Source organism: Salmo salar, chromosome ssa16 (genome assembly GCF_905237065.1).
Source record: "Salmo salar chromosome ssa16, Ssal_v3.1, whole genome shotgun sequence".
Taxonomy (NCBI): Eukaryota; Metazoa; Chordata; class Actinopteri; order Salmoniformes; family Salmonidae; genus Salmo; species Salmo salar.
The window spans coordinates 9,449,496-9,475,044 of NC_059457.1; the positions used below are offsets into that span (position 1 = coordinate 9,449,496).

The 25,549-nt window shown below is 48.2% G+C and overlaps 2 protein-coding genes across 3 annotated transcripts in view; both read right to left on the minus strand.

The window, feature by feature from the left end:
- Positions 1-726: 726 nt before the first annotated feature.
- On the minus strand, positions 727-6,337 carry LOC106573128 (fibroblast growth factor receptor substrate 2). The gene is given in 9 exon segments (XM_045696903.1): positions 727-1,547; positions 1,549-1,665; positions 1,730-2,377; positions 2,670-2,833; positions 3,095-3,229; positions 4,670-4,856; positions 5,095-5,186; positions 5,348-5,431; positions 5,979-6,337. Coding segments are annotated over 7 exon segments (1,635 nt in total). The 5' UTR covers positions 5,161-5,186; positions 5,348-5,431; positions 5,979-6,337; the 3' UTR covers positions 727-1,229.
- A 190-nt stretch (positions 6,338-6,527) lies between these two features.
- Positions 6,528-25,549, minus strand: part of LOC106573126 (receptor-type tyrosine-protein phosphatase beta) — a 37,210-nt gene continuing 18,188 nt past the window's right edge. The window contains exons 11-34 of one of the 2 annotated variants that reach the window (XM_045696902.1): positions 25,221-25,345; positions 24,524-24,662; positions 23,974-24,246; positions 23,480-23,621; positions 23,237-23,373; positions 22,721-22,984; positions 21,936-22,202; positions 21,382-21,681; positions 20,468-20,746; positions 19,990-20,139; positions 19,318-19,603; positions 18,896-19,002; positions 18,650-18,755; positions 18,447-18,524; positions 18,278-18,295; positions 18,079-18,160; positions 16,104-16,194; positions 15,890-15,966; positions 10,070-10,204; positions 9,809-9,931; positions 8,867-9,030; positions 8,230-8,365; positions 7,941-8,061; positions 6,528-7,507 (exon numbers count right to left, since the gene is read on the minus strand). In XM_045696902.1, coding sequence (XP_045552858.1) covers positions 7,485-7,507; positions 7,941-8,061; positions 8,230-8,365; positions 8,867-9,030; positions 9,809-9,931; positions 10,070-10,204; positions 15,890-15,966; positions 16,104-16,194; positions 18,079-18,160; positions 18,278-18,295; positions 18,447-18,524; positions 18,650-18,755; positions 18,896-19,002; positions 19,318-19,603; positions 19,990-20,139; positions 20,468-20,746; positions 21,382-21,681; positions 21,936-22,202; positions 22,721-22,984; positions 23,237-23,373; positions 23,480-23,621; positions 23,974-24,246; positions 24,524-24,662; positions 25,221-25,345 — 3,623 coding nt within the window. In that variant the 3' untranslated portion in view covers positions 6,528-7,484. Of the gene's footprint in view, positions 7,508-7,940; positions 8,062-8,229; positions 8,366-8,866; positions 9,031-9,808; positions 9,932-10,069; positions 10,205-15,889; positions 15,967-16,103; positions 16,195-18,078; positions 18,161-18,277; positions 18,296-18,446; positions 18,528-18,649; positions 18,756-18,895; positions 19,003-19,317; positions 19,604-19,989; positions 20,140-20,467; positions 20,747-21,381; positions 21,682-21,935; positions 22,203-22,720; positions 22,985-23,236; positions 23,374-23,479; positions 23,622-23,973; positions 24,247-24,523; positions 24,663-25,220; positions 25,346-25,549 lie in introns of both variants that reach the window. The other variant, XM_014147845.2, reaches the window with a different exon arrangement.

Consider the following 25,549-nt stretch of genomic DNA (forward strand, 5'->3'; position numbering starts at 1 on the left):
AGAATTCAAGGCACACTTAGCTACCACAGCATTCTGCAGCGATACGCCATCCCATCCGGTTTGCACTTAGTGGGACTATCATTTGTTTTTCAACAGGACAATGACCTGGCTGTGTAAGGGCTATTTGACCAAGAAGGAGAGTGATGCATCAGATGACCTGGCCTCCAGAATCACCCGACCTCAATCCAATTAAGATGGTTTGGGACGAGTTGGACCGCAGAGTGAAGGAAAAGCAGCTAACAAGTGCTCAGCATATGTGGGAACTCCTTCAAGACTTTTGGAAAAGCATTCCAGGTGAAGCTGGTTGAGAGAATGCCAAGAGTGTGCAAAGCTGTAATCAAGGCAAAGGGTGGCTACATTGAAGAATCTCAAATATATTTGATTTGTTTAACACTATGGTTAGTACATGATTCCATATGTTATTTCATAGTGTTGATGTCTTCACTATTATTCTACAAAGTAGAAAATAGTCAAAATGAAGAAAAACCCTTGAATGAGTAGGTGCTCTAAAACTTGACCGGTAGCTTATATCAGATGGCATCTGATTTGTTAAAATATTGAGGGATATCAAACTACATCGGGTCCGTTATATAAGGAGGCCCATACCCACAATATCAATATCAAACCTTGTATAATTTGGATAGAATACATGTCATACCTTCATATCTAGTTAGTGCTCGATCATCTAGGATTAAAGTTAAGGGGGGTAAGCATTGATCAGCTAAATACAAACAGAACAGACATTTATTGTGCCAGAATCTACTGTACATAGTCAAACATGAAGTGTACCATGTAATCCTCAGATACTGAAATTACAGCAGCATGTAGTGAATCATAAAAAGGCTAAATGGAATGCTTTGTTCAGTAATACTGATTTGTACCGTGGGTGAGGAGGAATGCAGTCCAGTCTTATTAACATAATAAACAACCCAAATGCACTGTAGAACGGGTGAAGGAGAAGAGGTATTATATTACCATAGGAATAAATTGGTATATGGCAAGTAAGTACCTACTTTGGTCTACCTGAATTCCCTTACAGGTAACCCCACACAAGTCTGTTTATATCTCATTTTAGGACCGCTTTCTGGAGTCTCTTTGCATTTCCAATGTCTCTGTCACCTGTTTCTCTGTCTATAACAAAGGCCCCTGTACAGGCTGCCTTCCCATTTGTTTCATATTTTAAAAAGGGGTTAATAGTAGAAAAAGGTGCCAGGCGGATCAGGTAATAGTCAGACAGTGCTTTTGGTGGGAAGCTCTGTGCTGTTGTGCCGCGTTTTCCTCAACGACCCGTCGTCGTGCGGCCGGGCCTTCTGCAGGTTGGACATGGCGGCGGTGCGCTCGATGTCGATGAAGGCGTAGAGCTCGGTGCGGCGTGTGGGGGTGGTGGGCAGAGGCGGCGAGGTTGGGGTGCGGGGCGTGTGAGGGTTGCTGGTGTCCGAGGACGCACCCTTGGAGGCTGCGGAGGAAGAGGCGGTAGTTTCCATCTCTACCTCGATGTAGTTGAGCGTCTTGGGATGCTCTTGACCCAACGGCCGGCGGAAGTCGAAAGTTGAACACGATGGGCCCGTCGCTGCGGCGGCGTGCCGTGTCGGGGGCACAGCGGGCGCTGAGGGGGGCAGTCACATTCTCTGTGTTCACGTAGTTGTGGGAGGACTCCATGGCTGACAGAGGGGGGGTGGGCCGACAGGGGGTGGGAGTAAGAGTGGTGGAGGAGGCTGTGTTGGTGGTGGTTGAAGCCGTTGAGGGAGGACATCTTTAGCCCCCCTTGGCCTCCACCACGGGGCCCACCGTTGTTCTCCTCCTCCTCGTTGCTGGGCTTGCGGGTCTCCCAGACGGGCGGCAGGGCCGGGAGGTTCTCGTAGTCCAGGAGGGCCGTGCGCCGCTGGGCTGAGTTGTTGACATTCTGCAGGGTGTCAGGGGTGACGGGGGGCAAGAGATGGCGGCGAGGGGCTGTGGCTGGAGCCCCGACAGAGGCAGAGGAGCCATTGGAGTGTGTAGAGGACGGCTGAGGATGGCCCTCTGGTGGGGCTGGGGCCTCCGTGTCTGTGTGGCCGTTGGTCTCTCCCTCTCCAGGCTCCGGGGACTCCGAGTCCTCCCCTGCGTCCTCTTCATCTCCATCCTCAGTCTGATGCTTCCCCTTGGCCATCTTTTTCTGCACAGGGGTGGGCCCCAGCACGAAGCGTACCCCCTGGGACTCCAGCAGTACCTGGGGTTCTTCCTGGAGCTGGGCCTGGGGCTCTGGTCTGGCTACCCGCGGAGGTGGTGGTGTAGGGGGGCACTGGGACTGGGCTGAGCCAGGGCTGTCCAGAGGGGCTGGAGCAGTCAGAGGGCTGGGCTGGTCATCCAGCAGGCCTGTGGTGTTCACATAAGTGTGGACCTGTGAACGGATAGGGAGACAGGGTTAATAGAACATCGTTATCACCCCAACTCAGCAGCTTTTACATCAACTTATTATTTCCCATTGACATCACAAGTAGCACAGTGGATGTCTTCTTTAGTCTAGGATATCTCAAAATGTGCTCTACTGAACATGACCCAAACATTTGTATGGAGATGTCTAGTTTTATCAATAAAGCTATACGTTTTGGGAGTATTTCAGTGTGCAGGGCAGGCCTTATTCTATTCACTCAAATTCGCCACTCATTTGGTGTTAAGAGTTGTTCTCTCACCGCCTCATCAGCCACTAGGAGGGGGTGTGTAGACTCCTCTCCCACTGAGGGTAGTCGGGTGCTGGCCACAGACGGGTGGCGCGTGGAGGGGTGCGAGGGGGCGTCGCCCACCGAAGGGATCCGGGTGACACCATTGTGCACGGTGGGAACAGAGTAGCCCAGAGCTGAATAGACATAGCGAAGAGAAGAACTGGGGGTCAGTGGGGACAACGAAAGGGTTGACTGAAAAACAAGACTTCAGCAGTTATCTAATGAAGGAAGGCTCAGTAGTGAAAGAGTTAGGTATTTGAGAGTGTGACAGCCATATCAGGCAATGGACATTCAAGGGACAGGAACAGGCATTTCTCAGGTCATTGCAAGTGCTGGTAGAAGTATTCATTATGGGGCCTGTGCGAGTCCTAGTTGTAGGATGAATATAGGCTTACCGGCAGGAGTGTGTGTGGCCTGCTGGTTGGTCTCCAGTACGGCCTCCTCCACCACACTGATGCTGTGGTTGTGCATCACCTCCTGCAGCATGTTGAAGATCTCCTCCGCCCGAGCACACTTAAAGGCAAAGATCCCTGAAGACACAGTCAAACGCAGTCAAGAAAAGTCAAACGTGTGGTTGCGCTGCAGAGCTCATCACGACGTTCATCTCAGGAACCACACATTGGGCAGCACGACTGCAATATAGACGTTTGAGAAACAACCATTATCAGCACTGCTCATGCCTTCACGTTTAACAAAGGGTTTTGTACATCTATTGGCTCTTTCAACTTGTCCTTGTCTGCCTTGTAATCAATGATGTAAAGGGACTGGATAGGTGAACGCAACAGAGTGATAGAGATAAAAGGAAGCGAAGTAATACGTCAAGAAGGAACACATAGGAACAACCATAGGTATGGCATCACATCAGGGACAAACTACACAGGATCCTATCACTGAGACTAGTCACACTGCACAGAGAACAGAACACACAACTATGCTCAACTTGTGGGACCAAACCGAAAACCCCAACTCCCTCAAGCACAACACCACACAGAGTCAGACACAGCCATCAATACTGTCACCACAGAAATAGAATCACTAGAGTGGGCTTCTATTCCTGTATTTAAGTCAATGAAACCATTATGATTCTATTTCTATGACTAACATTTCTGGTAATCACATTATTATATCATCATTATCACGGCATGGGAACACAGCAAGCCTGACTTACCAGAAGCCCAGAACCCATAGTACCCCCCCCCAGACCTCATCCTTTTGAAAGCATGGATGGAGTCGAAAAATAACCACACAGACAATTGTGTCATTAGCATTGCAGCATAATCAATATTTCACTGGTTCAAGTCGATATAACAATAAAGCTGATGTTGGGGCCTAATGACCTAGTTGCAGATGTGATTCACTGTATTCTGATGTGGTTTTATCACGGTTCATGTTTGATTCACAACATTGTGTATTAGGCCTACATGTAATATTATTGTGTACCTGTATACCTTACCAACAAATATCTTGATTACCTCACCCCACCCCAAAAAACAAATACTAGCACCCTTGCCTCTGGCACCGACTTTGCTGATATCTGCTTTATAGAGGAAATGTTTTGCTTACTATGACTGATATGTGGTTGTCTCACCTAGCTCCCTTATGATTAACACTATGGATAAGAGCATCTGCCAAATAACTCAAATGTAAAAATGTATACTAATGCCCAGGCAGCTGAGGCACCACATAAGTTAGTTAGGTAGCCTAGCGGTCAAGAGAGTTGGGCCAGTAACCGAAAGAACGCTTGTTGAAATCCCAGAGCTGACTATGTGAAAAATATGTTAATGTGCCCCTGAGCAAAGCACATAACCATACTTGCTCCTTTAAGTCGCTCTGGATAAGAGCGTCTGTTAAATGACCTCAAAGTCAATGGTGCAACATACGCTGAGAATGGTCCTTGAAAATGACAAAGATCAATGAATGAAATACGTGAAATCAATAATTGTGTGGAATGGAAATCTCTATTAATTTACCTTGTCCCGTCTGGCAGCGGCGGCCACTCTCGAAGGAGAAGAGGTTGGAGTCGTAGCCATAGCGACGCAGGCACATGTAGGGCCACTTGACGTCGTCCCGGCGATAGGTGTGGAGGACTAGCTCGACCTCTGTCAGCTCCATCATGCCCGAGCCCAACTCGTTCCCATCGTCATCCACGTTTATCACCTGGCAACAGAACAATAACGTTACACAACGGTCACTGTGTCAGTCGACACAAACAGGTGTACTCTGCAATGCATTGAAGCTGGTCTTCTTTATGCAACCAATATCTCCCATTCATTCAGGTGAGAGGTCTCCATATTTTGACATGTCGCAAAACCTGTCATAACTAGGGAGTAGAACATGGGCTCGGCAATGGATAACCATTGAAGTATGTTTGTTGTAATGGATCAAGAAGACTCACCTTAAATTTGGTTTGATGATTATCTGGGATTGACTCCTTCTCTGGACAGCTTAAACAGCTACCCATGGCTTCTTCAGAGCACCATCTGATGTCTGGATCATAAGGTCATTTCAATTATAAGAGCCAATAGTAATACAGTGAGTGAATGGACATCATTGGCAGAGTTGTAGCTACATTTGATTGATGTGAAAGTGATCATTCAAACTTGTCTAAGAAAGTTTAAAAAAAGTTACAAATATATATATATTTTTACCTAGATCCAACCACCAGTATCCCTGGTTCCATCTTCCGAGCACTCATGTTTTCTTTATCTGCTATGCCAACATAAGATGTGGGCCTGCACACAGATCATTTACAGTCAGCCAAGTTAGGTAGCTGGACGACCTAGTTTGTTATACAACTGGAGTTCGTTAGCTAGCTATTGTGTCTGGCAAGTTAAATGGTTAACGTTGGCCTCAATGGATGTAAATAAGCCAACGTTAGCTAGTAAGGAAAGTTAACGTCGTTACAAGCTAGCTAAAGTTACCTAATTACGCTGGCTAATTCTAGAAGTAGCTTGGGCCAAAGCATTATATTCCCGAATACAAGATTTTGGTGTAACTGGCTTTAATGATATGAAAATATATAGTTAGCGTTATAGCTAGCTAGTTCATCAAATGGTTAGATAATGTCAACGTTAGTAACTTCATCTCTTGGTCAGACGTGGTTGACTAACTACCAAACTTCACCGTTAGCACATTCATTATTGTAGCCAGAAGGATAACATTAGCTAACTACAGTAGCTAGCTCTCGTGAAACGCTAGCAGCCACGCTAGTTAGCTAACGAATTAGTAAAAATATAGAATGCACGTTGTCTTAACTTAACACATTTTTGGAATACTTACCAGTATGGCAAACGGAAGGGGGCAGTTCTTCCAAACTTTTCAGACACAAACGATAGCAACCTAGCTAGCTAGCTCTGCTATCTCATATGAAGCTAGCTCAACTCCACCATCTTTCCTCTGCGTTGTTAGCTAGTAGAGCGCCAAAAAAAAAAAATCACAACTTCTTCCAAAGGTGGCTACCATTCATGTTTTCGACCGCAAGATAATGAAAATTGATATAAATCCATGTATAATCCTTTATGTCTCTCTCTCTATATATATATATACCCCCCCAAAATAAGCTAGTTTATCTTAGTCGCACCGTCTTTATTGCAGCTAGGTAAATCACAGCAACTTCTTGGCTAAACTTCCGAGAGTTTTGAGGCAAACATTTTCAATGTGGTCAATATGCAGCCCACTGCGCATGCGCAAGGATTGGGGGTCATCATCTCCCAAATCATGACTCCATAATAAATGTATTATATGAATAAATAATTGTCAAATATATTTTTTAGTTATCTAAGTATTTTATTGAAACACTCAAATAATATATTAATGCACTCGTCTTGATATGTTTATAGATCTACCTTTATTTTTATTTAACTAGGCAAGTCAGTTAAGAACAAATTCTTATTTTCTACTTAGATTGCAAAATGGGAAACTGCATACAGTAACTACTATAATTTGTGTAACGATTCACAGAATCCATCAATCACTCATATGATTACAATCATGTTTGCCAATGTGTGGGTTGTGGATTTGCACATTGTAGATGTGTGTGATTTGTAGTTCCATGACATGATTTTAAATACATCAAATGATGTGTAAAAAAAGACATAAAATATACACAAAAATCATTATTATCTTACAGGCTACATATATGGATTACACAACATAAACTGTGTGCTTTCATATCTCATATGGTCATCCTTTTGCATGACTAATTTTCTATTCAAGCAATATATCGCACGGGCTGTACAATATCTACAAATAAATGTGTAATGGGTTTATCTACATACATATTTCAGATATTTTTGAATGATTTCAGTGCTTATGAAAATAAGCATAATTTCAAACAGAAAGCATTTTTGTCTAACATTTGACAAAAATGTGACTTGTGAAAGATGCAATAGCCTGTACATTTACTGTAGATATGTGAATACTGTTAGATCATTTTTACTTATGCAGTATCAGATTTTTTACAGTTTTTTTTTACAGGTTTTTGGTCTGTGCCACGTAATAATGTATAAATGGCAGCTTAACAAACAAAATGAAAACACTGTGTACGAAAGCCAATGATGCAAATGTAAAGCATATATACAAACACACATATATAAGGCAAGTATATACAATTCTGTTAATATATATTCTTATATCATTTAATAGCTATAAAGTGTTCTATATTTCATAATATCTAGAAAAGAACAATCAACAGAAATAGTAGAACATTTGAATTGACATGTGTCCCTGCAGTGCTATACTAGTGAAAGTACAAACAGTTCTCTCCTTCAGTAGTCCTTACAATCTTTAACGTCTGGCATACACCATATCTGTAGGCCAAAAACAAACAAAAAATATAATTTGTGATGTCATCCAGTTATCCAACCTCCTAAATTTGTGTAGCTGCGTTTTGTGTTTGAAAGGGTTGCTTGAGTAGCCTGGTCGTATAACTGTAGGTGTTATAGTAATCTCTACTATCGTTGCCATGGCATACACGTTTGCTATTCCAGGGTAGTGGGTTCGATTCCCGGGACCACCCATATGTAAAATGCATGCACGCATGACTGTAAGACACTTTGGATAAAAGTGTCTGCTAAATGGCATATGAATACTGTATTATCTTACTTTAACCCAGACAGGAGTTGGCTAAGCACAAACAGACTGGACCAGGCACCAGGCTAATATTTGATAGGATAGATAATTTGTGATGTCTTCTAAATATGAACTGAGGTACAGAGAGTTCTAAGGAATGTGAGGGCTTACCTCTTTGGGGGTCAGGGTTGACATTCTCATAGATGGGGTAGAGGGGGTTCTCCTGCTCATTGCGAAGCTTCCTGGCTCGGAGGACGTCTCTCATACACTGGTGGAGATACGCATACTGGCACTTTAAAGAAAAGAAGAAAAGAAACATACCCAGATATATCAATGACAGGTTATTACATAACACAGGTTCTGGAGTTAACACACAACTGCACATTCACACAGAGTAACACAGAGTAAAACTCAAACTGCATCTCACACATACACACACACAAACACACACCCGTCTCACCTCAGTCTGCACCATGTGTGAGCGGTGGAGGCGCAGGTCGAAGACAGCTCCGTAGATGTCTACTGTGTCCTTGGTGTCCAGCTGTTGCAGGACTCTGTCCAGGGATATGAAGGTCCCTGTACGGCCCACACCAGCACTGTGACAGAGAGGAGAGAGAGAGAAAGACAGAGGGAGAGAATGAGAGAGAGAGAGAGAGAGAGAGAGAAAGAGACAGACAGACAGACAGACAGACAGACAGACAGACAGACAGACAGACAGACAGACAGACAGACAGACAGACAGACAGACAGACAGACAGACAGACAGACAGACAGACAGACAGACAGACAGACAGACAGACAGACAGACAGACAGACAGACAGACAGACAGACAGACAGACAGACAGACAGACAGAGAAAGGGTTGGAGGGCAAATACAGTTTAGTTACCTTACCTAAACGGAGAGGGGAAATATAATTTGGCAACATCATTTCAGTCAATTTCTTTTGAATTGAAATGGAATTAACCTCAACTCTGGTCATTACTGCAGGCTGTAACTATACTGTCTCTTCAGGAAAGACAAGACACTATATCTCAGTGTGTCCTAGGGAGTTTTTGTTTTTGAATGGGAGACTAGGGAATTGGGGCAGTGACCCACCTGCAGTGAGCTACGGTGGCCCCAGACCCAGGGGTCCTGTTGATATAGTCCCTGACGGTCCTGACGAACTGGATTAGTGACTGGGTGGTCTCTGGGACGCCGTGGTCGGGCCAAACCGTGTAGTGAAACTGACGTACCACCCTGGAGTAGTTCAACTGGTCCTCCTGCATGGCAGTTAAGACACAGTCAGAAAGAGAGACTTACTAGAGGCTGACTACACACAGCTCGCTACTTACCTACTGTATGTGCTGTCACATAATGATACATCAAGACAGCATTAGCTGCACCCAATTATGGTCATATTTCAACAGTGTTGGAGAAGCTACTCTGAAAATATGGTTTAACAAGCTACCAAATACTTCACACTGGAAGATGTTAAGCTACACTAAAGCTACCCTTCAGAAAAAAAGTTTACTTAGCTAACTAAAGTTACTCACTACAACCAAACTACTTTGTGAAAAATGATCATATATACAGTAATCTGAAATGTCATAGACTACAAATTGCAAGAACAGATCACTTTAGGGTCATATGTTAACAGAATGTGAAATTTTGCCTATTAAACACAAAAAAAAACATTTTAAGTGAGAATTAGGCAGGTCTGATACTGAAAAATATTGAAATTATTGCCTGATTCACCCATATTTGCTTATATTTTTGCAAAAGTAGTTAGCCATGCCACTACATGGCAAAAAAGTTATTAACTACAGAAAACACTACCTAGATTTGAATTTAGTTGAACTACCAACAAGCCACTGCAAAATGTAGATAAAGTACTAATTTAACTACATATAGTTCACTACTCCCACTGTATTTCAATATGATAAAAAAAACAATCACTACTATATGTGAAACTGAATTTAAGGCCAACACACACTTTGAAGAAAATAACCTGGTATTTTTTTTTTATCCGTTTCCAGAATCAGTGTCCTGCACACTCACGCTGCAAATCTTGAATTCCCGGATAGTCCACTCTGGCAACACAGACTCAGACAGCATCTGGACTATGAGGTCTCCATAATACAAAGGTTCCTGGTCAAAGGGCCAGTAGTGATCACACTTCACCTGGAAGGACCACACAAAGACACGTAGATAGTAACATTGTAATTGCACTAGTAACAACATTGTAATAACATGTTGTTCAATAGAACATGATAGCAGCACTTGTCCGGACAAAGCAAAAAGGCAACTCCTTCTACCCACCCTGCCTTTCTCCACACACTGCGTCACCATGACAATGTTATTGACATTCTGCTCCCACACCATCTTCCAGAAGTCATCTTTGGTTCCAGGAAGTGGGCCCTGAGTGGCGATGTATTCCCTACGGAAGTTGTTCCCCTGAAACAAGAAGAGATTTAATTGACATTTCGTTTTTCACCTGACCCTTATTACACTAGGTAAGTTTAATGAAGCAGCTGAAAAAGCTGCAAAGGATTGTCCGGCATGGCATGGGCCAACCTTACGCTCCACAGGGAGTGTAGTAAGTAGTAAATCCCAGGTATACTAATTGAGGAACAGGGCTGAGAATCAATCAATCAACCCTGCCCTGAGTAACTGAGTTTATGGCAGGGTTTCCCAAACTAGGGGACGCGACCCCATCTGATTGGAAAATGGGGTCCTAAGAGAACATTTGCGCTTGGTTCATAGAACCGGGGTAACGTAAGTAACCTCTGGTAGAGGCGGTTTTAATGAACAGAGTGGTTTCTGTTTTCTTCCTACAAATGTTTCTCTATCTTTTGAATAGATAGATAGATAGTGAGATACAAAATATTATGACCCCTTCACTGATATATATGACTCTAAGGAACAGGTACATCCATACTGTTTCCCTCTACCATGCCCACAAGCCGTTAGAACCGAGTGGACAATCCTAGGCACTAAATTAGACTGGGGGAAAAAGAACATCTTCAATGATTATGTTCTTTTCTACACAGAAGATCACACACATTATTGTCTGATGATCTATTGAACTTCCCAATACCTTTCTAATGCATCGTCAGATTGAAATACAGTAAAAAAAAATACTCAGACTGTAATAGACTGTCATAGCCCAAATTGCAAAAGTAAACATTGATTACATAACTATTTTTACATGGTGGGGTAACTAAATCATTTTATGTAAAAATGGTGTCGCGGGCCACCCAACCACCTCCAACCCTACCCCACCCCTCCCAACCACCTCCATCCCTACCCCACCCCTCCCAACCACCTCCATCCCTACCCCACCCCTCCCAACCACCTCCATCCCTACCCCATCCCTCCCAACCACCTCCATCCCTACCCCACCCCTCCCAACCACCTCCATCCCTACCCCACCCCTCCCAACCACCTCCATCCCTACCCCACCCCTCCCAACCACCTCCATCCCTACCCCACCCCTCTCAACTACCTCCATCCCTACCCCACCCCTCCCAACCACCTCCATCCCTACCCCACCCAACCACCTCCAGCCCTACCCCATCCCTCCCAACCACCTCCATCCCTACCCCACCCCTCCCAACCACCTCCATCCCTACCCCACCCCACCCAACTACCTCCAGCCCTACCCCACCCCTCCCAACCACCTCCAGACCTACCCCACCCCTCTCAACCACCTCCATCCCTACCCCACCCCTCCCAACCACCTCCATCCCTACCCCACCCCTCCCAACCACCTCCAACCCTACCCCACCCCTCCCAACCACCTCCATCCCTACCCCACACCTCCCAACTACCTCCATCCCTACCCCACCCCTCCCAACCACCTCCATTCCTACCCCACCCCTCCCAACTACCTCCATCCCTACCCCACCCCTCCCAACCACCTCAAGCCCTACCCCACCCCCTCCCAACCACCTTCATCCCTACCCCACCCCCCCAACTACCTCCATCCCTACCCCACCCCTCCCAACTACCTCCATCCCTACCCCACCCCTCCCAACTACCTCCATCCCTACCCCACCCCTCCCAACTACCTCCATCCCTACCCCACCCCTCCCAACTACCTCCATCCCTACCCCACCCCTCCCAACTACCTCCATCCCTACCCCACCCCTCCCAACCACCTCAAGCCCTACCCCACCCCTCCCAACCACCTCCATCCCTACCCCACCCCTCCCAACTACCTCCATCCCTACCCCACCCCTCCCAACCACCTCCATCCCTACCCCACCCCACCCCTCCCAACCACCTCCAGCCCTACCCCACCCCTCCCAACTACCTCCATCCCTAGCCCACCCCTCCCAACCACCTCCAGCCCTACCCCACCCCTCCCAACTACCTCCATCCCTAGCCCACCCCTCCCAACCACCTCCATCCCTACCCCACCCCTCCCAACTACCTCCAGCCCTACCCCACCCCTCCCAACCACCTCCAGCCCTACCACACCCCTCCCAACCACCTCCAGCCCTACTCCACCCCTCCCAACCACCTACATCCCTACCCCACCCCTCCCAACTACCTCCAGCCCTACCCCACCCCTCCCAACCAGCTCCAGCCCCCCACCCCACCCCTCCCAACCACCTCAAGCCCTACCCCACCCCTCCCAACTACCTCCAGCCCTACCCCACCCCTCCCAACTACCTCCATCCCTACCCCACCCCTCCCAACCACCTCCATCCCTACCCCACCCCACCCAACCACCTCCATCCCTACCCCACCCCTCCCAACCACCTCCATCCCTACCCCACCCCTCCCAACCACCTCCATCCCTACCCCACCCCTCCCAACCACCTCCAGCCCTACCCCACCCCTCCCAACCACCTCCAGACCTACCCCACCCCTCTCAACCACCTCCATCCCTACCCCACCCCTCCCAACCACCTCCATCCCTACCCCACCCCTCCCAACCACCTCCATCCCTACCCCACCCCTCCCAACTACCTCCATCCCTACCCCACCCCTCCCAACTACCTCCATCCCTACCCCACCCCTCCCAACTACCTCCATCCCTACCCCACCCCTCCCAACTACCTCCATCCCTACCCCACCCCTCCCAACTACCTCCATCCCTACCCCACCCCTCCCAACTACCTCCATCCCTACCCCACCCCTCCCAACCACCTCCAACCCTACCCCACCCCTCCCAACCACCTCCATCCCTACCCCACCCCTCCCAACCACCTCCATCCCTACCCCACCCCTCCCAACCACCTCCATCCCTACCCCACCCCTCCCAACTACCTCCATGCCTACCCCACCCCTCCCAACCACCTCCATCCCTACCCCACCCCTCCCAACCACCTCCATCCCTACCCCACCCCTCCCAACCACCTCCATCCCTACCCCACCCCTCCCAACCACCTCCAGCCCTACCCCACCCCTCCCAACTACCTCCATCCCTAGCCCACCCCTCCCAACTACCTCCATCCCTAGCCCACCCCCCCAACCACCTCCAGACCTACCCCACCCCTCTCAACCACCTCCATCCCTACCCCACCCCTCCCAACCACCTCCATCCCTACCCCACCCCTCCCAACCACCTCCAACCCTACCCCACCCCTCCCAACCACCTCCATCCCTACCCCACACCTCCCAACTACCTCCATCCCTACCCCACCCCTCCCAACCACCTCCATTCCTACCCCACCCCTCCCAACTACCTCCATCCCTACCCCACCCCTCCCAACCACCTCAAGCCCTACCCCACCCCTCCCAACCACCTTCATCCCTACCCCACCCCCCCAACTACCTCCATCCCTACCCCACCCCTCCCAACTACCTCCATCCCTACCCCACCCCTCCCAACTACCTCCATCCCTACCCCACCCCTCCCAACTACCTCCATCCCTACCCCACCCCTCCCAACTACCTCCATCCCTACCCCACCCCTCCCAACCACCTCAAGCCCTACCCCACCCCTCCCAACCACCTCCATCCCTACCCCACCCCTCCCAACTACCTCCATCCCTACCCCACCCCTCCCAACCACCTCCATCCCTACCCCACCCCACCCCTCCCAACCACCTCCAGCCCTACCCCACCCCTCCCAACTACCTCCATCCCTAGCCCACCCCTCCCAACCACCTCCAGCCCTACCCCACCCCTCCCAACTACCTCCATCCCTAGCCCACCCCTCCCAACCACCTCCATCCCTACCCCACCCCTCCCAACTACCTCCAGCCCTACCCCACCCCTCCCAACCACCTCCAGCCCTACCACACCCCTCCCAACCACCTCCAGCCCTACTCCACCCCTCCCAACCACCTCCATCCCTACCCCACCCCTCCCAACTACCTCCAGCCCTACCCCACCCCTCCCAACCAGCTCCAGCCCCCCACCCCACCCCCTCCCAACCACCTCAAGCCCTACCCCACCCCTCCCAACTACCTCCAGCCCTACCCCACCCCTCCCAACTACCTCCATCCCTACCCCACCCCTCCCAACCACCTCCATCCCTACCCCACCCCACCCAACCACCTCCATCCCTACCCCACCCCTCCCAACCACCTCCATCCCTACCCCACCCCTCCCAACCACCTCCATCCCTACCCCACCCCTCCCAACCACCTCCAGCCCTACCCCACCCCTCCCAACCACCTCCAGACCTACCCCACCCCTCTCAACCACCTCCATCCCTACCCCACCCCTCCCAACCACCTCCATCCCTACCCCACCCCTCCCAACCACCTCCATCCCTACCCCACCCCTCCCAACTACCTCCATCCCTACCCCACCCCTCCCAACTACCTCCATCCCTACCCCACCCCTCCCAACTACCTCCATCCCTACCCCACCCCTCCCAACTACCTCCATCCCTACCCCACCCCTCCCAACTACCTCCATCCCTACCCCACCCCTCCCAACTACCTCCATCCCTACCCCACCCCTCCCAACCACCTCCAACCCTACCCCACCCCTCCCAACCACCTCCATCCCTACCCCACCCCTCCCAACCACCTCCATCCCTACCCCACCCCTCCCAACCACCTCCATCCCTACCCCACCCCCTCCCAACTACCTCCATGCCTACCCCACCCCTCCCAACCACCTCCATCCCTACCCCACCCCTCCCAACCACCTCCATCCCTACCCCACCCCTCCCAACCACCTCCATCCCTACCCCACCCCTCCCAACCACCTCCAGCCCTACCCCACCCCTCCCAACTACCTCCATCCCTAGCCCACCCCTCCCAACCACCTCCAGCCCTACCCCACCCCTCCCAACCACCTCCAGCCCCCCACCCCTCCCAACCACCTCCAGCCCTACCCCACCCCTCCCAACCACCTCCAGCCCTACTCCACCCCTCCCAACCACCTCCATCCCTACCCCACCCCTCCCAACCACCTCCAGCCCTACCCCACCCCTCCCAACCAGCTCCAGCCCCCCACCCCACCCCTCCCAACCACCTCAAGCCCTACCCCACCCCTCCCAACCACCTCCATCCCTACCCCACCCCTCCCAACTACCTCCATCCCTACCCCACCCCTCCCAACCACCTCCAGACCTACCCCACCCCTCCCAACTACCTCCATCCCTACCTCACCCCTCCCAACCACCTCCAGACCTACCCCACCCCTCCCAACCACCTCCATCCCTACCCCACCCCTCCCAACCACCTCCATCCCTACCCCAGCCCTCCCAACCACCTCCAGACCTACCCTACCCCACCCAACTACCTCCATCCCCAGCCCTACCACACCCCTCCCAACCACCTCAAGCCCTACCCCACCCCTCCCAACTACCTCCAGCCCCCCACCCCTCCCAACCACCTCAAGCCCTACCACACCCCTCCCATCCACCTCAAGCCCTACCCCACCCCTCCCAACTACCTCCATCCCTACCCCACCCCTCCCAACTACCTCCATCCCTACCCCACCTCTCCCAACCACCTCCATCCCCACCCCACCCTCCCAACCACCTCCATCCCTACCCCACCCCTCCCAACTACCTCCAGCCACCCAACCCCTCCCAACCACCTCCACCTCCAGCCCTACCCCACCCCTCCCAACTACCTCCAGCCCTACCCCAGCCCTCCCAACCACCTCCAGCCCCCCACCCCACAAAGGTTGGTTCAGATTTGTCCGTTTGTTTGGATAACTTACAGGAATGTAGCTGGCGTTAATGTAGTCAGAGCACGGATCATCATCCACATAGGACAGCTTCACACGGGTCAAGTCGTCTACACAACACAGGCCGTGCACAGAGACATTGAGTTGGCATTTTAGTTGTCATATTGAAAAGAAAGAAATCTCTAAATCCCTTGTCTTTTGTCTATGTATTGAAACCCTGTGAAATCGCATGGTGCATCTGACTCACAGGGAAGGATGTTGTTGTATCGGTTCTTCCCTCTGTTCTCTGGCAGTAGGGCTGTGTCCAGGGGCTGGTTCCTTCCTACGTCTTTCAGGTCCTTACAAAGGAAGTGACACGTTAGGGTTACCAAAGATACCTACTGAACATACAGTGGCAATAAAAAGTATCTGAACCCTTTGGAATTACCTGGAGTTCTGCATAAATTGGTCATCAAATTTGATCTGAACTTCATCTAAGTCACAACAATAGACAAACATAGTGTGCTTAAACTAATAACACACAAATTATTGTATTTCTCTTGTCTATATCGAATACATCATTTAAACATTCACAGTGTAGGTTGGAAAAAGTATGTGAACCCCTAGGCTAATGACTTATCCAAAAGCTAATTGGAGTCAGGAGTCAGCTAACCTGGAGTCCAATCAATGAGACAAGATTAGAGATGTTGGTTAGAGCTGCCCTGCCCTACAAAAAACACTCACAAAATGTGAGTTTGCTATTCACAAGAAGCATTGCCTGATGTGAACCATGCCTCAAACAAAAGAGATTTCAGAAGACCTAAGATTAAGAATTGTTTACTTGCATAAAGCTGGAAAGGGTTACAAAAGTATCTGTAAAAGCCTTGATGTTCATCAGTCTATGGTAAGACAAATTGCCTATAATTGGAGAAAGTTCAGCACTGTTGCTACTCTCCCTAGGAGTGGCCGTCCTGCAAAGATGATTGCAAGAGCACAGCGCAGAATGCTCAATGAGGTTAAGAAGAATCCTAGAGTGTCAGCTAAAGACTTACAGAAATCTCTGGAACATGCTAACATCTCTGTTGACGAGTCTATGATACGTAAAACCCTAAACAAGAATGGTGTTCATGGGAGGACACCACGGAAGAAGCAACTGTTGTCCAGAAAAAGAATTCCTGCACGTTTGAAGTTTGCAAAAGTGCACCTAGATGTTCCACAGCACTACTGGCAAAATATTCTGTGGACAGATGAAACTAAAGTTGAGTTGTTTGGAAGGAACACACAACACTATGTGTGGAGAAAAAAGGCACTGCACACCGACATCAAAACCTTCTCCCAACTGTAAAGTATGGTGAAGGGAGCATCATGGTTTGGGTCTGCTTTGCTGCCTCGGGGCCTGAACAGCTTGCTATCATCAATGGAAAAATGAATTCCCAAGTTTATCAAAACATTTTGCAGGAGAATGTTAGGCTATCTGTCCTCCAATTGAAGCTCAACAAAAGTTGAGTGACGCAACAGGACAGCGACCCAAAACACAGAAGTAAATCAACAACAGAATGGCTTCAACAGAAGAAAATACGCCTTCTGGAGTGGCCCAGTCAGAGTCCTGACCTCAACCCGATTGAGATGCTGTGGCATGGCCTCAAGAGAGAAGTTCACACCAGACATCCCAAGAATATTGCTGAACTGAAACAGTTTTGTAAAGAGGAATGGTCCAAAATTGATCCTGACCGTTGTGCAGGTCTGATCCGCAACTACAGAAAACGTTGAGGTTATTGCTGTCAATGGTGGGTCAACCAGTTATTAAATCCAAGGGATCACATACTTTTTCCACCCTGCACTGTGAATGTTTACGCTGTGTGTTCAATAAAGACATGACAAAGTATAATCGTTTGTGTGTTATTAGTTTAAGCAGACTCTGTTTGTCTATTGTTGTGACTTAGATGAAGATCAGATGAAGTTTTATGACAAATCTATGCAGAAATCCAGGTACTTCCAAAGGGTTCACATACTTTTTCTTGCCACTGTAGATACTGTATGCATTTAATAAAATAATAATCAATCTACGATTTAAAACACTTCAAATTAAAAGATAGGTGTCAGAGCAGCATAATACATCTACACACGTCTGTATTGTTTTCTTTATTAAAGTAAAGTAAATTGGAATATTCCGACTTCCTGGAAATGTACTCTAATGTGTGATCGAGATTGCCCAACGGACAGTGAATGTTATCCAGTCTTACTTCGTACTCCTCAGACAGTAGATAATTGGAGTCAGCCTGGAGTTTGGTGTAGTGGGACTCAAAGTGCATGATCTTGATGGGGCTGCAGCAGGATCAACAGATAAAAAAAGGTTTTAGCAAAACAGAGCGGAGCAAAAGACGAACCAAAACGCACTTACAGTAATTGGGTGAAAATAATAACCAAAGCATTTAAACATACCTTGAAATACGACGGTTACTGGAAAAAAGGGAGATAACGGTATTATTGGCTAAAACGCATTAATGGTCATTTCTTTGTGAGTTTTTATCCTGCCAGGAAACACATTATATTCTATATATGTAACAAATAAAATGCATTAGAACTGATCACAGACTGCTTCTCCTCTTACCCCCTGACGCCCATGTGCACTCCTGATGTGGACCTCTCTCTCCTCATGCTCATTCGGACCACCCGCCGCTCCTGCACACTACTGTAATCACAAGTGTCATATGTAGAGTGTACGTAGAGTGCAAGATCAAGCTAGTATGCCGTGTATAGGTAGGCCAAAGTGTGTGGGTAGGTTACATGAGGCTGGGAGGGCCAGGAACTCACACTTTGCGAGCCTTCTGTCTGCAGATGAGCAGTGCAGTGACTCCCACCAACATGGCAATGAGGAACATGCCGGCACTGATGCCCTCGATCACACCGCTCAGGGGCTCTAGGAGAGGAATAAACAACCAATCAACAGTGCTTCTCATAGAGTACCAATCACTCATAAGCATTTCTCACTAACTACCAATCACACATCAGCATCATACACCATCAACCAATAGGAGTTGTGTGTGAATAGTATCCCACCTGCTTCTGTGACCAGGGGGAGGGACAGGTAAGTGTCTGTGTAGAGGGGTGGGGTGTATCTGCTCTGCTCCTCGTCAAAAAGCTGGGTGAACGCACGCACACTGAGCCTAGAGAGAAGAGAGAGACCAACATGACACCTCACCCAATATGGTCCCACTGTTTGACACCAGCTGAAATGTTGTTGAGTCATTGAACATCTACAAACTATCTTGGGACTATCCAAATAAAGTGTTCCTGAATTACACTCTAAGGCCCCAATTTGATCAACTACAGATAAAGGAAAACCAAACTGTGGGCAATATGACATCATCGTACACAGCGGGGCAAATTCCTGCTTGCAGAAATCAGCAGCAAAGAAACCACAGATCTGTCAAGACTGCGGGCGGAAACTGGATTGATTTAGGCGGAACCCTGTACTATACCTGTATGCAGTTTTGGGTTTGAGTGGGCCATCACAGAAAGGGTTGTCTCTGTGGTCTCTGTGTGTGTCCTGCTCCCTGTCCTGGGCCTGTAGGTGGTCACATGCCCCCCCGAGGGTGTCCATACCCGTACCCAGGCTGATCGCAAAGCTCTGGGTCTCGCTGTCTGATCCCTCTGTGCAGCGGCTGGGGAAGTAGCTGGTCTGGTAGGCCTTGACGGAACTGTTAGATTTGTAGTCCAGATAGGAGGGTAGAGGGTGGTGCTGCGCTGGTTGAACGTTTTCATTGTCTGGAGGGGGGGGATTCATAATCATATCTATCCATGATTACAATAATTCAAAGAAATCAACCTACTGTACATTCAGCAGTTATAGAGACATACTGACACTGGCATAAATCCGAGAGAGAGAGAGAGAGAGAAAGAGAGAGAGAGAGAAAGAGAGAGAGAGAAAGAGAAAGAGAGAGAAAGAGAGAGAGAGAGAGAGAGAGAGAGAGAGAGAGAGAGAGAGAGAGAGAGAGAGAGAGAGAGAGAGAGAGAGAGAGAGAGAGAGAGAGAGAGAGAGAGAGAGAGAGAAAGAGAGAGAGAAAGAGAAAGAGAAAGAGAAAGAGAAAGAGAGAGAGAGAGAGAGAGAGAGAGATAGTTTGTCTATATTGTTCAAACTTTATTCCGCTTACTTTCAGACTCGGTCACCACCACTGTGAAGAACTTGACTGCTCCGTTGATGTCACTGAACCAGCTGCAGTTAAACTTGAAGAAGATGGTGTTTTTGGTGATGAGAGCAGCCCTGTTGTTAACCCGGGTGCTGAGAGAAGGGAGGGGAGGGCCTGGAGGGAGAAACGCAGCAACAGCTATGATTGTACTGGAATGTACCTTAGCCGGGATCATACGTGGACGTTAGGTGCAGAATCCTAGTTTACAGAATATCAGCCTATAACAGCTTCACACCACAGTGGATCATGCATGTTTATAACTGGTTAAAGTGACCTATAAGGACCACAAAATAACTAGAGGAGACAGCAGTGAGACCATACTCAAAGTCAATGGCTTTGGCTGTCATTTAGCCATACAGAGTTGACCGTATCACGTCTCCCTGTGGTCATCATCACACAGTCACTGTGACCACAAGCTAAACACAACCCCTATGGCACTCACGGTCGATCATGGTGACCACGCTATCCTCAGCGGCCTCGCTGGTCATGCTGTCGGAGATAGCCTTGATGGAGACGGTGTAGCGTTTGTGTGGCTCCAGCTGGGTGATGTGGTAGAGGGTGCTGTCGCGGCCCGTACGCCGGGAGTACACCAGTGTGCGGGAGTCCTGGTGGAGGCACTCAATGGTGTAGGAATCACAGTCGGCCTCCGGGGGGCCCCAGGAGCAGGAGATGGAGGTGGAGTTCTGGGGGCGGCAGTGTAGGTACTGAACACGCTCTGGCTCTATGGAGGGGATAAATTGTAGAGGGCGTCAGAGGTAAGAACAGGGGTACAAAAAAACTATAGTCTCTCTAATACAGAGGTCAGCTGAGGCAAATATATTTATAACTAACTCAAGATAGTTAATTTGTGCAGTGGGCAGAAAAAAAGCAAGGAGGTGGGCAGAGCCAAGCATGAGCTAGCATGAGCTAGCGAGATCCTATATTTCCGCTAGGGAACACGTTCTCTGTGAAGTGCGCGTATGCAATAACTCAATTCGCCTTTGCACTCCTTGTAAACAACACAATTGTTCTAAACTTTAACAAAGGGTCACGTCTACAAAATTTGCGCACTCTGTCCGTAACGGATTCTAGTTTTGGGAACAGTAAACTGTTCTGAGACTGGCCTTTTCTTCTATGAGAAAATGAGCAGAATGTCCACCTAATTCCATCTCGTTCAATATTCTCCCACTGTCGGCCACTGGGCTTCCTCTCCTCCCCATATTTGGTGATGCTTATACATCCGGCGAAACATTTGGCACCTTGTTTTATCCGTGTCTGTAGTGCGCACAGGATTTTGTTCCAGCCAAGCAACGACTCGACATCTTCTCAGTCTTGCAATACTTGCAACCAAACAGTGTACAGTACAGCGCCACCTACTGGTTCGGATGCTCTTGTGGATGGGCAGGCTGTAGGCAGGGCTCCCATCCTCACCAACACCACCAACAGCCCCACTGACAGTACGCAGGCTGAAGTTGTACAAGCGTCCGGGGTACAGGCCCTTAAGGATGCGGCTGCCGGAGGTCCGGGTGTGGTAGGGGTTGAACACAGACAGGTGGTCCCGCGGTTCCCACTGCAGGTCAAAGTCGTCGTAGTCGCTGCCTGCAGGACCACTCCAGGTCAGTTCCAGTGAAGTGTTGGTGACCCCGCCAAATGACACAGAGGTAGGGGGTCTGGGGGCTGAAGAGAAGAGGACAACGCAAAGAAGGATAAGCAATTTTATGAACATCCAAGCAAATACTGTACAATAAAAAACAGATTTTAGTATAGAATATATGGTAACTGTGTTGTTAAACATCAAGACATGTCAGGACAGCCCTCAAGAATGCTGTCCTTTCTACTGTACATCTATATGCTCTCTTCACTGACTAAACTAATTCCCCTCAACACCACGTCGACACTCACTGACAATCATCTAGTAAGAGAGGACTCACCGGTCCTGCCCTGAGTGGTGGCCCTGTTTGTGAGCTCTCCACTGCGGGTGAGGATGACAGCATGGTAGAGGCGCCCGGGGACCAGCGTGGGGACGGCATGCTCCGTGGCGTCGGGCCCTAGAGCCTCCTCTGCCTGCTGGGAGCCATCGGGGTTGTAGACAGACAGCAGGTAGCCACTCAGCTCCCCCACTGCACGCTCCCACGACACCCAGAGCACCTCCGACTGGGGACGACTTCGGGCCTGCAGAGACGTCACTGCAGCCGGGACTGAGGAGGACGAGGAGGAGCGATAAAATCAGATGTCAAGTCATGATGTAATGTCAGTGAGCGTGACGGATATAGTTGGCACTTAGTTGTTTGTTTACCACATAGTTTATGTGAAAGAAACACCTTACATATGTGCCATCATGTGACGTGAAACTCACATCTTATCTCAAGTAAGAATTTGTGTTTATCATACCCTAGACTGACAGTACCCCTCCCCAGCACTAGAGAGCACAGATGTTAGATTTTAATTTGATCACTCTGTCATTGCTGAGAATTTTCCTGCGCTGCAGGATTTACATAAATTCACTGTAAACCCACACTAACACACAGTTACATTAACAGGATTCCACTTTTCATGCAGCCTAATTTTGGCCAGCTAATAGACTAACCACCGACCAAGCAACATAAAATTGTTGGAAAAGTGTGAATGGACTAAACGTTCAAATACTGTTGCTGCAGGATTATTTTGCTGCGACAATACTGGTCAAATTAAGATCCTACATCTGTAGCTCTCTCACCAGTCCTGGCCCAAAGAGCTGAGTCGTTGGTCTGCTCTCCGCTGCGTGTTAACACCACCATTCTGTAGGGGGCACCAGGCCTCAGGCCCTGGAAGGAGACCTGCAGCGTGTTAGGCTGGCCGCTGCGCCGGTCGTACAGGGTGTCGTCTCCATTGTACAGGTAGAGGTCGTAACCTTCCAACTCTCCCTCTGGGGGAGACCAGTGGAAGGACAGGCTGCTGCTGCTGTTGGCCTGGATGGAGAGGTCGCTAACCGCCGCCGGACCTGGGGATGAATTATTCAATCAAATTGAAATCAGATTTATCAAAACCCTCTCTCATCAGCAGTTGTTACAATGTGCTTTACCGGAACCTGACCTAGACCCTGAAGAGCAAGCAGAAGCACAGTGAGAAGGAAAAACTTCCTAGAAAATAACATATGGCTCTCCAGGATTAGGGTTGAGCACTTCTGTACTGCACATAATACCACTGGACATTGTTTTCAAGGGACTTGGTGAATAAATCCATGCAGTCTTACGCGTGCGTGCTTCAGCGGTGACCCCCTCGCTGCGGACCCCTCCGCTGGTGGTATGGACCAGGACGTGGTACCTCTTCCCCGGGGTGAGGCCGTCGAAGTGGTGTTGGAGCGGAGTGGACCCAGAGGAGGCCTGGGAGCTGTTCAATTTAATTCAATTAAATTCTATTCCATTCCATTCAATTCAATTGGAGTGGTTCATACAATAAATACAAGAATGCCAATAGAATACACAAATAATAATACCTGTTGGTGACCAGGTGTCCCCTGTCGTCCAGCAGCTGCAGGCTGTAGCCGTCCGCCACTCCCCGGGCCTCCTGCCAGCTCACCTGAATACTGCAGGTGGTGTGTCTGTTGTCAGCCTGCAGGCCCGTCACTGCAGAGGGGACTGAGGAGAGAGGGGACAGTTTTGATTTGATTGATTTGACCTTTATTTAATCAGGGAGTCCCATTGAGGTGAGATGACTTATTTCCTAAGGATACAAATTGCACATAAGCATCACTGTTGACCAATCAGCAGTCGATTAGGGGGTAGGTAAAAAAAAACACATAACCAATCAGCTCAGTCAAATGGACTGATTTCAAATTGTAGATAGCCAAGAACCAGTGAGAGACATCGCTATTCCTTCCCAGTCCACCACCAAAACACCCAAATATACAGTATGAAATGCTAACGCACTGCTTATGAATGCAGTGTACGAGTAAAGAATGTGTTATGAGTCCTTATGTAGCCTCCTCACCGGTGCGTCCGCTGGCCGTGTTGTTGTTCAACAGTATACCACTGATAGACCTTACAGTCACACTGTACAGCTGTCCAGGCTGCAGGGAGTTGAAGACCAGCTGATTTGGGTGTTTGGGTACGGGTCGCGTCTCCAGCATGCGTCCCTCTGGCCCGTCCAGTGACAACGACACAGAGTAGCTGTCCACGTCACCCTGCCCCGGGGTCCAGCTGATCTTCAGGCTGTTGCTCTGCCCATTGTTGCTCACGTGGATGTTCTTGACCTTGCTGGGAACTACAAGCAGGGGGAGAAAAGAAAAGAAGGAGACAGAAGAACCAGAAGAGGGAGAAAGGGGGTGGAAATGGAACGGAAATTAATACTGTTGTCAGTTTATCTTTTGCTTGTGTTAGATTTGTTCGATTCTGTGACATTTTGCTGTGTCCCGTTTTATTAACTAAATTCAACCAATGGAGTAGTCCCAAATGTGCTAACAAATCAAACACAAGTATTTTGAAAGAAAACAAATGTAGCCTCATTTTTTTAACCCAGCGGTTGTGTTGGTTTGGTTTACCTGTCCTGCCCTCTATGAACTGGGCCCTCTGGTTGGGTCCGCTGAAGGTGGAAACGTGGATCTTATAGAGGCGTCCCGGGGTGAGGGAGGACAGGACACACGCCCCCGCACTGCTGCCCAGGGTGATGGGCGGGAACACCTTCATAATTATAGTACATAATACATTCATTATTAATACATTCATTATTAATACATTCATTATTAATTAATACATTATTCATTAATACATTCATTATTAATTAATACATTCATTATTAATACATTATTAATTAATACATTCATTATTAATACATTCATTATTAATTAATACATTCATTATTAATACATTCATTACTAATACATTCATTATTAATTAATACATTCATTATTAATTAATACATTCATTATTAATACATTCATTATTAATTAATACATTCATTATTAATACATTCATTACTAATACATTCATTATTAATTAATACATTCATTATTAATTAATACATTCATTATTAATACATTCATTATTAATACATTCTGCGATATTAAATTACTATACTTTTTTTGAATCACCCAAAGTCACTTTACATAATAAAATCAGTAAGATAAATAGAAATAAAGCAGAGAGTAAATACAAGAACAAAATGAAGGTCATAAAAGTCCTCTAAACATGAAGACAGACTAACCAGGTACTTCTGTAGACTGGACCAGGAGGACTAACCTTCATGTCGTTGAAGAGGAGCTGCACCTCGTAGTGATCCACATCACCCAGAGCAGCCAACCAGGTGACACGAAGGTCCTCCGTGCCCCGCCCAGCCAGAGCTAGTGATCTCACCGCCGCAGGGACTGTCACAGACAGAATCCAGATTAAAATAGATCAACTGTAATGTTCTCAGAGGCAATACATTTTGCAGCATACAAACTCAATGTAAAGCACATACAAAAGGACAGAGGGTGGCGAGAGACAGGTTTAAAATAAGCATGCTCAAGGAAACTGTTTCACCAAAATGTGACAGTTATAAATGTAACTAGCTTAATTATTATTACAAC